Source organism: Pteropus alecto, unplaced genomic scaffold (assembly GCF_000325575.1).
Source record: "Pteropus alecto unplaced genomic scaffold, ASM32557v1 scaffold20, whole genome shotgun sequence".
NCBI classification, from domain to species: Eukaryota; Metazoa; Chordata; class Mammalia; order Chiroptera; family Pteropodidae; genus Pteropus; species Pteropus alecto.
In genome coordinates, this window is record NW_006436298.1 from 48838487 (window position 1) to 48851664 (window position 13178).

General features: G+C 33.9%; 1 protein-coding gene across 1 annotated transcript in view; it reads right to left on the reverse strand.

The window, feature by feature from the left end:
• The window catches only part of FBN2 (fibrillin 2), a 240480-nt gene that overhangs the window by 84983 nt on the left and 142319 nt on the right, over positions 1–13178 (reverse strand). Inside the window, exons 13-18 of the mRNA XM_006913393.2 lie at positions 12845–12970; positions 11891–12013; positions 10124–10246; positions 3651–3803; positions 1695–1748; positions 11–136 (exon numbers count right to left, since the gene is read on the reverse strand). Of these exons, the coding sequence (XP_006913455.1) occupies positions 11–136; positions 1695–1748; positions 3651–3803; positions 10124–10246; positions 11891–12013; positions 12845–12970 (705 nt within the window). The remainder of the gene's footprint in view (positions 1–10; positions 137–1694; positions 1749–3650; positions 3804–10123; positions 10247–11890; positions 12014–12844; positions 12971–13178) is intronic.

Genomic DNA, 13178 nt, shown 5'->3' on the forward strand with positions numbered 1-13178 from the left:
AATAACTTACCAATACAGTTTCTTCCAGAGGCATCTGGTTCATAGCCACTGTTGCAATTGCAACGGTAACTACCACGTAAGTTTTCACAAATTCCATTGGCACATATATCGGGATCCAATGCACATTCATTGATATCTGCATCAAATGTTGAGAGTTTAATGCTCACAGACATTTTATTGTTTGTTGATACATGCAGGTCTAATGAAGATCATTCAACATATGAAGTGTTTGACTCTGTAAACCCACAATTTGCCTACCTTTCAGAAAGGGAAAGGAAACAAAAATAATGACTAAGAATAAAACTGAGAGATGTAGGACACTTCAGTGGTAGATCAAATAAAAAATGAAGGTAACTGGCAGATATTCAAAGAATTAAACTACATAATGTGCCTGTATTTGTGATAAAATTAATAAAGAAATTTATAGGCTGTTGGCTCAAAATCTAAAAGAAAATTCATCTTGATAGGTATTATAACCATCAGATTAAAAGACAAAGATTTACTAGGGTAGTCTATATAATTTTATGGTCCCAAAAGGCACAGAATATTTCTATTTTATTATCATATTTTATCTTCAACTAAGTAATATGATACTTAATAAATGTTTCTGTTGATAAGATGAAATTAATGGAGAGGACAGTTTAAATGTGGATGCCTGAGAACATGATTTTTTACAATAAGCCATGAACATGACTCCCTGTCACCCATGTGCAGGGGGACTTGAGGAATGATGTGCTTGTGTGAGCAACCAGTTTCAATAGGTAGCTGGCTCTGCTTGGGAGGCCATATTGAGAGGTAATGAAATACAGAATAGGCATAAAATCAAATTTTGGTCACAATGCTCAAATTTTGATGCTAATTATCGTTTTCTAGAATTTAGAAGACCTTAAATACTCCAGAAATGTCAGCCTGTCATTTTGTTTTTGGGAGACACATCTTGTAAAATTTTCTTTACTTGGGTTTCCAACATTCATTGCAAAGATGCAACATTACTGTCAACTAATCTATAATTTGTCTAAAGTCTTTTCGAACATGAAAGTAGAATATATATGCAAAGTGAAGATTAACAGTACCCTACAGTTTTATTTTCTTTATATTAACATATAAAGTAACTTTAAAATTATGAACACATATGTACTCAATATTTAAGGTTCCATTTTGGAATTTTATTAATCATATTACTAAATGTAAAATAAAACTTTAATAAATTTCATTTCTACCACTGGTTGAAAACAATTTAGTATTCCTAGCCATAAATGTTCCTAACAATTTATTTTTGGGGCAGTATATCCCAAACTTGATCCTTACCAAATACCTCTGAAAGATTTTTTTAACCATGTCAGCACCATTATTTATTTATTTTTTCTTTAAATCGACTGACTTTTTTCTAACCTAAATATCAACTCTAGTCTCTTCTTAAGCAATGGCATCCATAAAATCATGGGTGTAGTTTATTATTGACATTTTTAACAATGCATATTTAACAGATGCATATTTATCCACTATGTTAAAGGTGCATCAGCATACTACTTGATAATCATCTACCTTATAAGCATTGTTCTAAGAGATAGTTTATCTTGTTATTTTAAACTGCTATATTTTTATTATTAGATATAATCATATTCATGTTACAACAGAATTAAAAAGCTATACAATTATATAATTTTATAAGATGTAGAATAGAATAGAATTACCTCTTCCATCCACTGTGATACCTACTCCACTACTACAAAGACCATGGAATTCAGCTATATGATGAAAACAAATAAAGAAATTAAAAACTCTAAACTGTATCTGTTTTACACAACCAGTCACTTACACAACTCCAAAACTATCATTAATAAGAACTACATTAATTTTCAAAATAAAAAGAACCAGTCACTTATACAACTCCAAAACTATCATTAATAAGAACTACATTAATTTTCAAAATAAAAAGAACATTTTCTAGCACATAATTACTTTAAGAATTCCAAAAATAGTCTTCTGCTCCCTAAATGTTCCAGGTTACCCTTCTACCATAAGTATATGAGAGTATCCATTTTTGTACATTCTCCCCAACAAAGGAACAAATCATACTTTACTAATGTAATAAGAACAGATGACATCTTACTTTAATTTTCTTTTAATTTTAGAAGATTGAGTATCTTTTCATCTGGTAATCTACTATTTGCATTTCTCCTTTGTAAAATCTTGTTTGTGTACAGTGTATTTTTTTCTATAAAAATTTCAACTTCCCTTATCAATGTAAATTTGTTACACATTAAGAAAATGGTTTTCCAATTTATATGTGTGTTTTAGTTGTTAATGTTTGCTTTGAAAGTCCTTTATCATCACAAAATAACCAAAATTTTATGTATTCTGCAAGAAAATTATTTTTATAAGGTTTGTTTGGAGCTCACTTTATATTTTTCTGATATTTATCAACAATATTCATTACTTAGTTCAATTTTTCCTCACAGATGTAAATGCTATCTTTATCCTATTTATTTCTAGATGAACTCTTGTTGTTTTGCGAAAGTCTGAACAATCCATTTAGGATTTTTAATGTAATGACAAGCCATTTCCTGCTGGAACGCTTTCCTTCCACCTTCCATGTGGGAAGTTCTCATTTTTTTCAAGATCATTTATTTCTATTCCCATCTGCTTTTAGATTAATTTACTTAGTTCACTGACCTTTTAAATCTAGTCTTGTTATCAATTTTTGTACCTCTTTCATAATATGCATAATTCAATTTAATATATTTTAGGATAAGATTTCCTTCATTGACTCTTTTTTTTAAAGTGTCATATTCAGTAATTCTTCTAGATGAACTTTCATCATTTTACCAAGGTTTCAACAACCCGTTTAGAATTTTTAATGGAACGAAATTAGCCATTTCTTTTGCTGGAATGCTTTCCTTCCATCTTCCACATGGGAAGTTCTTACTTATTTCAAGACCGAACTAAACGCGCCCCTCTCTGTGAAGTCCTTCCCAGATTCCCAAGGCAACTATTTTCTCCTGTATGCTCTTCCAGTTCTTTTTTTATGTGCCTATAAAGGGGCTAATCATACTAAATTGTAATGTTCACCTACCTATATTCTCAACTATACGCTACTTTAAGGAAAAAGAGATTTTGTTTATAAAATCTGTATTATACCTACATACACTCAATACAAGTTTATATATTCAATACAGGTCTAGTAAAAGTATGAATAAACAGAGTTAACCTTATCAACCTAGAGTCTGGAATAGCAAACAGACTGTGGCCTAAGACCATTCTGTTAAGATAAAAATAAATAAAATCAAGTTCTCGTGAATTTATTATAATCTTGAAAGCTATAAATAAATTTTATGCTATTTGTCTTCACAATAATGTCATAGATCAAGGGCACTGAAACTAATATATTCATGTAAGAAATCTGTTTGATCATAATTGAATCAGCAAATAAATTTTTCTATTCTCCATTTATTCTCTTTGTCTAGAGATCATAGGTAAATACAAACTAAATCTCATTATATGTCTCACACACCAACACAGGTTTGGATTTCTTTTGTTTAATAAAAAATAATGACAAAATACTTCAGAGTCATTGTACTCTTTGGCCAAATATCTAATGTTACATTTCTAGATTCTTTATCAGGTGTGAAACTGGCCAATGTGACTACCTGAATTTTTAGCAGGACATGGCTGGCAGGGCTCTCCAAAACCATAGTCTGGGTTGGCACAGCAGCATTCAGACTTGGTCACTGCACCCGGGAAAGGACGGACACACACTCCCTTCTTGATTCCACCATAGCATGTACTGCGCATGTGAGTATCTAAAGGATACAGAACAACAATTTTGAAGTTGTGACAGAGATAGAGATCAAAACTGAAGGCTTCTTTCAACCTAAGATTGGAAGCTTCTAGAGGCCAGCTGCCTCTTTTCTATTTCTTTGTATCTTTAGCATCCAACAGTGTTAGAAAACCAACAAATGTTTGCTGAGTGAGGGGAAGGATGAATCCATACTAACAACTCATTTTCTTGTTCTTTAAGAAGTTTTATATCCTACAAAAACAGCCATTATCCCATTTACCCTCACAGGCCTTTTGTTGAACCAGGTACACTCCCACAGTTATAAACAACACTCTGAGCTCTAATCACTAGCTATGCTCTACTCAAAATGACACTTATTATCATTTCTATTTTAGAAGTTCTCATGAACGAAGAATTACAGTGAAGTACCTTGAGATGACACAAAAATCCTTTGCAACCTCCATTTACTGCTGTGACTATGTTTTAATCTCAGACTCTCAACAAATCCAGTTTTTACAAATAATAGCTACCACTATGTGTCCTTGGCATCATGCTAATTTTGCTTTACAGACATCATCTCATTGAGCATTCAGGTCAACTCCATAGGACAGTGATCATTATCCACACATCACAGATGAGGAAGATGAGGTTCAGAGGGATTATATAACTACTCCAAATCCTAGACAATCCACTGCCTGAGCTGGCTCAGATCTGTGTGACTGCCAAAGCCCTTCCTTTTTCTACTATGTTATGTTACATCTCAAAGAAGAATATCCTGCTTAGTTTTCTCACTCTAAATTCTCATAAAATATGCTATAACTTTATGAGACAGTAAATGATAAACCATAAAAAAAACTCAGATCATCATAAAGCTCAGAGAAGCAGTACAGCTTGTAAGCAGTACAATGACATGGTAATTCCATCACAGTTAACTGTTATTATAAATACCTATAATTAATCACAATTTTTTGGAAATAATTTTATCTGCTTGTTATGCAAAGTGAGTCACCCAATGACTCCTCATGATCAGGCAGTGCTTCTCAGTAAAACAATGAGATTTATGGCTGCATTAAAACAATGAGATGTCTGTATGCCCAAACGGAACAAGGCTGTGAGATTTACTACACCAACCCCATGCAGGGGATGGGTTGCCCCTTTCTGCTCTTGCTATGACTGAGTTTGTCGGTTAACTCTGAGTTATATACAATATAGGACTTGATACAAAGACAAATTTGCACAAACACAACACAGTTCATGATTTTCAACATGATTTTTGTTGAGTTCTTCAGATGTTACCCATTATGTCAGAAGGCATCACAGAATGGTCAAAGTTATTTCTGCTTTCATGTCAATAACATAAGCCACACACAACTTTTAGAAGCAAGTCTACAAAACGCCTATGGTACTCATTTGAGTGTGACAGGTCGCATACTGATTTGTGTTATAGGTTAACAACACCGAAAGGTCCCTGACTTATGTGTGGGTTTTAGGGACATGAGTTGTCCTGGGCTCTGATCCCTGCAGGATGACCTTACTTAAATTACCATTTTTCACAACTATTATATAAGAAAGGTTTATATGATAAGTAGAATATGTTTGTTAAGCATTAAGCACAGTGCTTAGGATACAAGGAAAATGCTCAAAAAATGGTGGCAACCATATTTCTCTCTTCTTTCTTTAATGAGAATAATCGACCCTTTCCCCAGACTGAAACCCTAGTTCATATACTCTTCAAATGTAACTAAGCCACAGTTCACCGGTGGACAGGATAAGAGGTGCCTTTACCAGTAGCACACTTAGAACGTGACCACATGAATGCTTTGGCAGGGTACTGGACCTACATGCTAAGCTGTATCTTTCCCATATGTTATCAAATGTCTCCATGCCTTTTCTTTCTTAAAAACTGGAGTTTTTAAGAGATTTTCTCAGGTACTTATCATAGTCTATACACCATTGGTAAAGTATGTATGGATGCAAAATGCTAATTTTAGTTTATTCTTCTTTCTTTCGTATCAACTGTATTGCTTAAAGCAGCAACTCCAAGACTATGCATTAGACGTTATACCACTGTTCTAATTTAATGAAACAATAACTGTAAGTTAACTTACTGGGCACTGACTCTGTGTCTGACATTATTCAAAGCTTTACACAGATATATCTCATATTAACTTACTTAACCCTCAAAACAACTAATGAGAAAAGGAGGCACAGACAGGTACTATATCATGCCGAAGGCCACACAGCTAACAAGTAGCAGAACTAGAATAAAAAAAGAAAATTAACCTTTTAGCTGACAAATATGTCGAACATATTTGTGTTCATAAAGGTGCTGACATATTCTTAAGCTAATCTAACAGGATGTAAACAAATTTTTAGCTGAAATCCCACGGTGCTAAATATCAAATAACAAAGTGAATTTGGAGACTCCATCCTAGGGGAGTAGATATGGAAAATTAGTTACCTGGTCCTTAAACCCTTCCCAATATCAAGGATATAAATAGTTTAAGAGAGTGGCAATAAAGAGAAATTGTTCAAAAAAGATTTTTTATTTTTTAAGCAAGAGGTAGGTTATAAGTTGGAAGTGCTTCTCTCCTCACCTCTGAAGCCTTTGAAAAGCTTTGTACCCACTTCTGCCTGGGATGCTTACCAGGCAAAGGTGAGTGGCTGCTATTCCTATGACAGGAGCAAAGTTGGGAGGTGAGATCCACCTCTATACACGTGGCAAAAAATGGGCACGTCCTATGCATTAGACATGGGCCAAATTAAGAGAGGGTCTAAAATGACCATGTGGAGGGATGATGAGACACCATCAGGACAGCCTATCTGAAGTGGACTGTTAAAAGATCAAATGTTGGGTGAAGAACGGCCACCAGGAGAGAAATACAGTGTCTGCATCTCAGAAAGGGCAACTGAATGTTTCTGTAAGACCCATGAAGTCACCCACAAGGAAAAACTTGGCTTTAAACATCTGCGAAGCCCAGAAATCTTGAGGCCATTCTAGGACAGTATCAGTGCTTCTGCCTTCTCCTCTCTCCTGCACATTGACCGCGGTGGGGTCAGAAAACTTCTTGCTCATGAAGGCCTGAGCTTGGAAGGAAAGTTGTAAGTAAAAATCAAGTTCGGAATATTAATTATTATATGGCATTAGAGATTCTAATTTCTAAATCAGATTATTTTCATTACATAAAGTTGTCATATAATTCTTTGGTTACCTAAAAGTAGTAAAGTTATGGGGTGACCTGAGTTTTCTTCCTTATTTATTGGATCAACTGCTCCCATTAAATAAATTTAAAGATAAATTTTAAAAGGGCGGGAGAGACTAAAATAGAGTTGCCTTTTGTTTATACCCTGCCTGTGAGTCATACTTCTTCAACATACTAGTTACAGTAGTAGTTTAAATTTCTGGAAATAAAAACCCACATCTCAGTATCCAGGGAAACAAAAACAAACAAACAAATAAAAGAAAAAGAAATCTAACATTAAAGTGCTAACTCTAATAATAATTCATCATACTGATTTGTTTCTACTTCAACCGTCAGTGGATCTCAAAAGCATCACCAAAGGCAGAAGACATGAGGAAAGCATACCTAGCAGGATATGGGAACAGTAATATATATTTTTTTGCACATAACAAATGGTGTTTGCATTAAAAAGTTTAAGTGACCACAATCAGAAAACAGTGGAGAGGGCTTTCCCAAAAATTTCTGATGCCTTTTCTGTATGTGAAGAACAGAATGAATTTTTGTGTTTGGATACTGCATTCCTAACAACTACCCATATGTTGATTACTTAAAATAAAACATTTTTTCTCCAAATCTGGTTTTGTACATACCGTAGATTTCAACAGAATCATTTAGGTAAAGGAAAAAAGCAACTAAGTGTCTTATAGCAACTAAAGATATTTTAGCTTGCTAAGCTGGAAGGAGCTACATTCTTCTAGTTGCTATATTTGAAATATCCTGAACAAAGTGCTGACAATCGTGTAAGCTGAAATAAATCCTAGATTGGATAGAATGGATGAACTTAAGTGGACAGATTATTTCCATCTGCTGTGCTTTTCCTTTTTTTCCTGCTTCAAGATCCAAATGTTTTGATTCTCTCAGGTAAAAGTAAAGTATTATCAACTATACCTTAGAAAGAATTTCATTTCTTTCAAATATACATTTAAACCAATAAGTATATTGGCTTTTTAGTGAAAAACTTGAAAAATAGAGGGTGCACAATGGCCAATGCACCCTAAACATCTCACGAATGTACTTTAGAGATAAAAATACATTAAGTATATTTTTAAAACTAACTCACTCTGCTATTGTTATCATTAGAACATAGTGGTTGGGTTCAGAAATGCCAATGACATTTTTGTTTTGCCTGTTTCTTTAAAGCGGGTGACTAGTAACTGGTTAATTTTCATGGAATCCATATGACAAAAGTATCCAAGAGGAATTTTGAATGGCTTAGAATAAAATACAATTTTCTCTCATGTTCTTCTCTTGTTTCTATAGTTAGCTGCACAGAGATCGAGAATAACTACATGAAAACCTTTCTAGTTTTTGATATAAGTCCAAGTTCCAATATATAAGTTAAATGTAAGTTTTAAATTTTGTTTGGGTAAAAACAAGAGTATGCTTAAATACATAACTATAATTCCTGTTTGCTGTCTTATTTGCTATTAATTACAAAATCTAAATCCACTGTATTGTGAAACTCAGTCATTTAACATTATCGAGAATGCTGGTTTAAGGACATTTTTTTTTTTCTTCTCCAACATTTTTGACTTGTCTCTCCCCACAGCCTTTTGAAGGGAGCTAGCTGGGCTCTCTGTCCATTTCTTAAGAACTGCTTTATTGAGATATGATTCACATACCATAGAAATCACCTATTTAAAAGTGTACAATTCTCCCAGACACAAAAAACAAAAAGAAGTTCACCACCACCAAACCAGTATTACAAGAAATGTTAAAGGGACTGTTTTAAGGAGAAAAAAAAGATAAAAAATATGAATAATAAAATGGCGATAACTACATATCTATCAACAATTACTTTAAAGGTAAATGGATTAAATGCTCTAATCAAAAGATAGAGGGTGACTGAGTGGATAAGAAACCAAAATCCTTACATACTGCCTACAAAAGACTCACTTCAGATCGAAAGACACACACTGACTAAAAGTAAAGGGACAGAAAAAGATATTTCATGAAAATGGAAACAAACCAACAAAAATCTAGGGTAGCAATACTTACACCAGGCAAAACAGACTTTAAAACAAAGGCTATATAGTGAGAGACAAAGAAGGAACAAGTAATTCCACTTCTGGGTATTTATCCAAATAAATACAGTAATTTATAAAGATATATGCACCCCTATGTTCACTGCAGCATTATTTACGATAGCCAAGATATGGAAGCAACCGATGTGCCCATCGACAGACAACTGGATAAAGAAGATGTGGTAATATATACAATGAAATTATTACTTGGCCATTAACAAAGAATGAACTCTTACCATCTGCAACAACATGGATGGACCTAGAGAGTATTAAGCTGAGTGAAGTAAGCCGGACAGACAAAGACAAATACCATATGATTTCACTCATATGTGCAATCTAAAAAATAAAATAAATGAACAAACAGAACAGAAACAAACTCATAGATACAGAGAACATTTTGATGGTTGCCAGATGGGAGCAGGCTGGGAGTGGGGATGGTGAATAAAGGGAAGGGATTAAGAAGTGCAAATTGGTAGTTACAATATAGTCATGAGGATGTAAAGTACAGCAGAGGGAATAGAGTCAATAATATTGTAATAACTATGTATGGTGTCAGATGGGTACTAGATTTATCAGGGTGACCACTTTGTAAATTATATAAATAACCACTATATTGCGCACGTGAACCTAATATAATATTGTATGTCAACTGTAATTGAAAAAGTTATTTAAAAATAAAAATAAAAGTGTACAATTCAACAGTTCTTAGATATTCACAGATATTTACAACCATCACTACAGCTGATTTTAGAACAATTCATTGCCTAAAAAATAACCTTTATCTATCACCCTCTTCTACTGCCATCCCTACTCTCTCTGCTCTAAGCAACCACTAATCTGCCCTGTCTCTGTAGATTTGCCTATTATAGACATCTCTCATGAACAGAATCACATACTATGTGGTCTTTTATAACTGGCTTCTATCACTCAGCATAATGTTTTCAAGGTTCATCCTTGCTTTTATCAACACTTCACTTCTTTCTATTGCTGAATATTATTCCATTGCATGGATCTATCTCTGTCCCTTTTTCAAAAATCATTTGGACACTGGGGCCATTATAGAATGTTTCACTTACCGACACACACACGTCCGTCCACACCCACAGCCAGGCCTGGGGGGCAGTCACAGCGGAAGGACCCTTCATTGTTGATACAATGCCCATTCATGCAGATTCCTGGGGTCTGGCACTCGTCAACATCTGTCCAGAGGTGAACACAAGCCAGGCTCAAACTGGATAAATTTAACTTTATTTTTACCTATTGCCACTACTCTAGACTTTCGTCCTTCTGTTTTTAATTTTAAAATTTATGGAAGATACATAGATGTGAAAACAAATCTTATCTGTAAATGCAACTCTTTGAAACTCATTTTCAGAAATACTAAGTGAAGGTTGCCTTTACACATTAGGAAAAAAAGAGCCTTACAAACTCATTTTTCATTATTTGGCAACCCTGTTTAATATTAAGTACTATTTCATCCAAATTGGTTAAGTGAAACAAATTCTTAAAAGTAAGGTGAACTTTGTAATTGCCTTTTATTTACATACACACAATTCTAACTATGATGGATGTTGTTTTGATATTAATTTGATCAGTTGATAATAATAAAATAGTTCGGTGTTATCTCTTCTAATTTTCAATCTGCTTCAATTTATCAAATGGCTTCCCTAAATGATGAAACAGCCTTCAAAGACACAAGGTTTCCAAATCACGAACATTTCAAGACTTATGGATTATATCTGTAATAAATAAATTAATGAAAAATAATTTCAAGAAAGCAGAAACTGATGAGATCTAAGTCACTTTCTATGTGTTTTTAAGTTTCTTAAGAAATGCTGAAATAAGTTATATACTGTAATGTAATGCTCCACACTGGAATATAACACTAATCTCATATCCTGTTACATCCAAGTCAGCTAACCTTGAGATGACATTCCAGTCATGAGTTCAATCAGCATAGCTACAATAGTTCTATTTAATCCTGTACTCCCTTCTTGAATAGTCAAGAAGTAATTTTTTTTATTCAGAAACACGAGAATCAGTATTGCTTTTCTCTCTCTAATGTCCTTGGAATTTCACTGAAATTATAGGGATTAGTTATAAATCTTATTTGGTATCCAGATATATTTGTGCAATTGAAGGCAGAAAGCATTCACAGAGTTAATTTTGTCTAAAAAAAGAAAACTGGGGCGGGGTGGGGAACTTGTTTTGACTAGGAACTGCAAAATTTGTTCCATCTTATGAAATCCAATTGTGAGTATACACATAAGATAGCCTTATTTATTTCCAAGAGGCATAACTTTTGCTTATTAAAGTTATAACTAGAGGTTGGCCTTCAAATGGCTCTATGAATGAAACAATTGATAGGAATACTTAAATTATTTCTTCACTAAATTAGTGGAAGATTTTCAGATAATGATATAGGTACAAATGATCTGTAGATTAGCTTTATGGAAAAGATATAATACCAAACCAGCAATGAACAACACTGGAAAATCTAGTTCTGAGAACACATAAAAATGAAAACCTTTCAAGATTTTTTCTCCCCTCCTCTCAAGGAGTAGAGAAAAATTATTACTACATTGTCTCTTTCAGACTTGCTAGAACAAATCTGTCATTCCCTTAATTTTTCCTATATATTATTTTTGTTAAGATATTATGTGCCCTTAGACCACGATGTATGTTTTTCTAGGAAGCTTTAGACACCTGCCTTACTGAATTAGTAAGAGATGTGAATAATATGAAATCCACATGAAGAAACTGAAGTAATTCTTGCATGATTCATTCAAACAAAAGAGATGGTTTCAATCACAGTTACTTTCCTATCTCAAAGCCACACATACCAGTACAGTAACGCCCATTTGGAGCCAAGACAAATCCTGGTTTGCAGATGCACTTGAAGCTGCCATCTTCATTAATGCACATCCCATTCAAACACATGTTGGTAGTTGTACATTCATCATGATCTGCGGGAGGAGAGAGAGGGACTTGACCACTGGTCTTGGGGGAACTAGTTTCCTCTCCTTCCACAATCACCAAATTCCAGTACATAAATGAGCCATGTGCTCATAGGTTATTTCCCCCCGCCCCCTAATGTGAACACCAACTGAGTGAGAGCAAATAGTGTGGAGAATGTGAAGGGTCTTTAGTATAAGGGACATAAAGGAAAAGAGCTATGTAAAATTGTGCTTTAGTGGCTATTAAAACCACGTGAGAGCATTTTATTTTGATTACCAAAAAAGATAATACGATTTCAGGGGAATGTCTCTTTTGTAAGGGAGAATAAAGCAATGACCAACTTCACTGCAAGTGAAATGATGTGGACTTTCATTGGTGGGTAGAATATGTGTTGCTCTGTGGTATAATGGTAACTGCTGCACGGCTAGACGTCACCGGAAACACAAATTTTGAGATGTGATTATCACATATGCCAGACATTTTTATATTCCCTCAGACTGAGAGTGGAAGAAACCTTTTCCACCTTGTCAGTGTTGTAACACCAACGTGTGAAATACAGTAAATATTATACTTATTGCAAAGAATAATGGCTACTGACAATTAACCATATACCACACAGGAAATTTCCAGAAGCAGTAAAGTATTTATTATTATAACATTTTCAAAAATATCTGTCCTTTCACTTTAATAGTTTTACGTTAAATGTATTGCTATTTTCCCTAAATCACCTGAAGAACTCTCACATGTGTGTTTGTGAGCTTTCATGGAAACCATATATATGGTTCTAAATAAAAATGTATATCCTTTAAAAATCTTTTGCAAGCAGGAGATTTCCATACCAACACAGTTTTTTCCATCTGTAGTTAATTCAAAGTCGGCATTGCAAATGCACTGGAAACTTCCATCTGTGTTAACACATCGACCGTTTTTACAAAGAACTCCATTCTGGATGCACTCGTCAATATCTGCAAAAATTAAGAACAGCCAAGCATTATTCCTTTACAATGATTATAGACAAAAAGAGTAAGATAATAAATTTAATTTTAAATATCTAGTTTATTTTTACATATAATGTATAAGATCATGTTGCTTCTTTAGCCAAATTTCCATCTCTCACCAGCTTTTTTCCCTTTGGATAGGCAGGCGTAAGCAATTTTACAGTCCTGACTTATA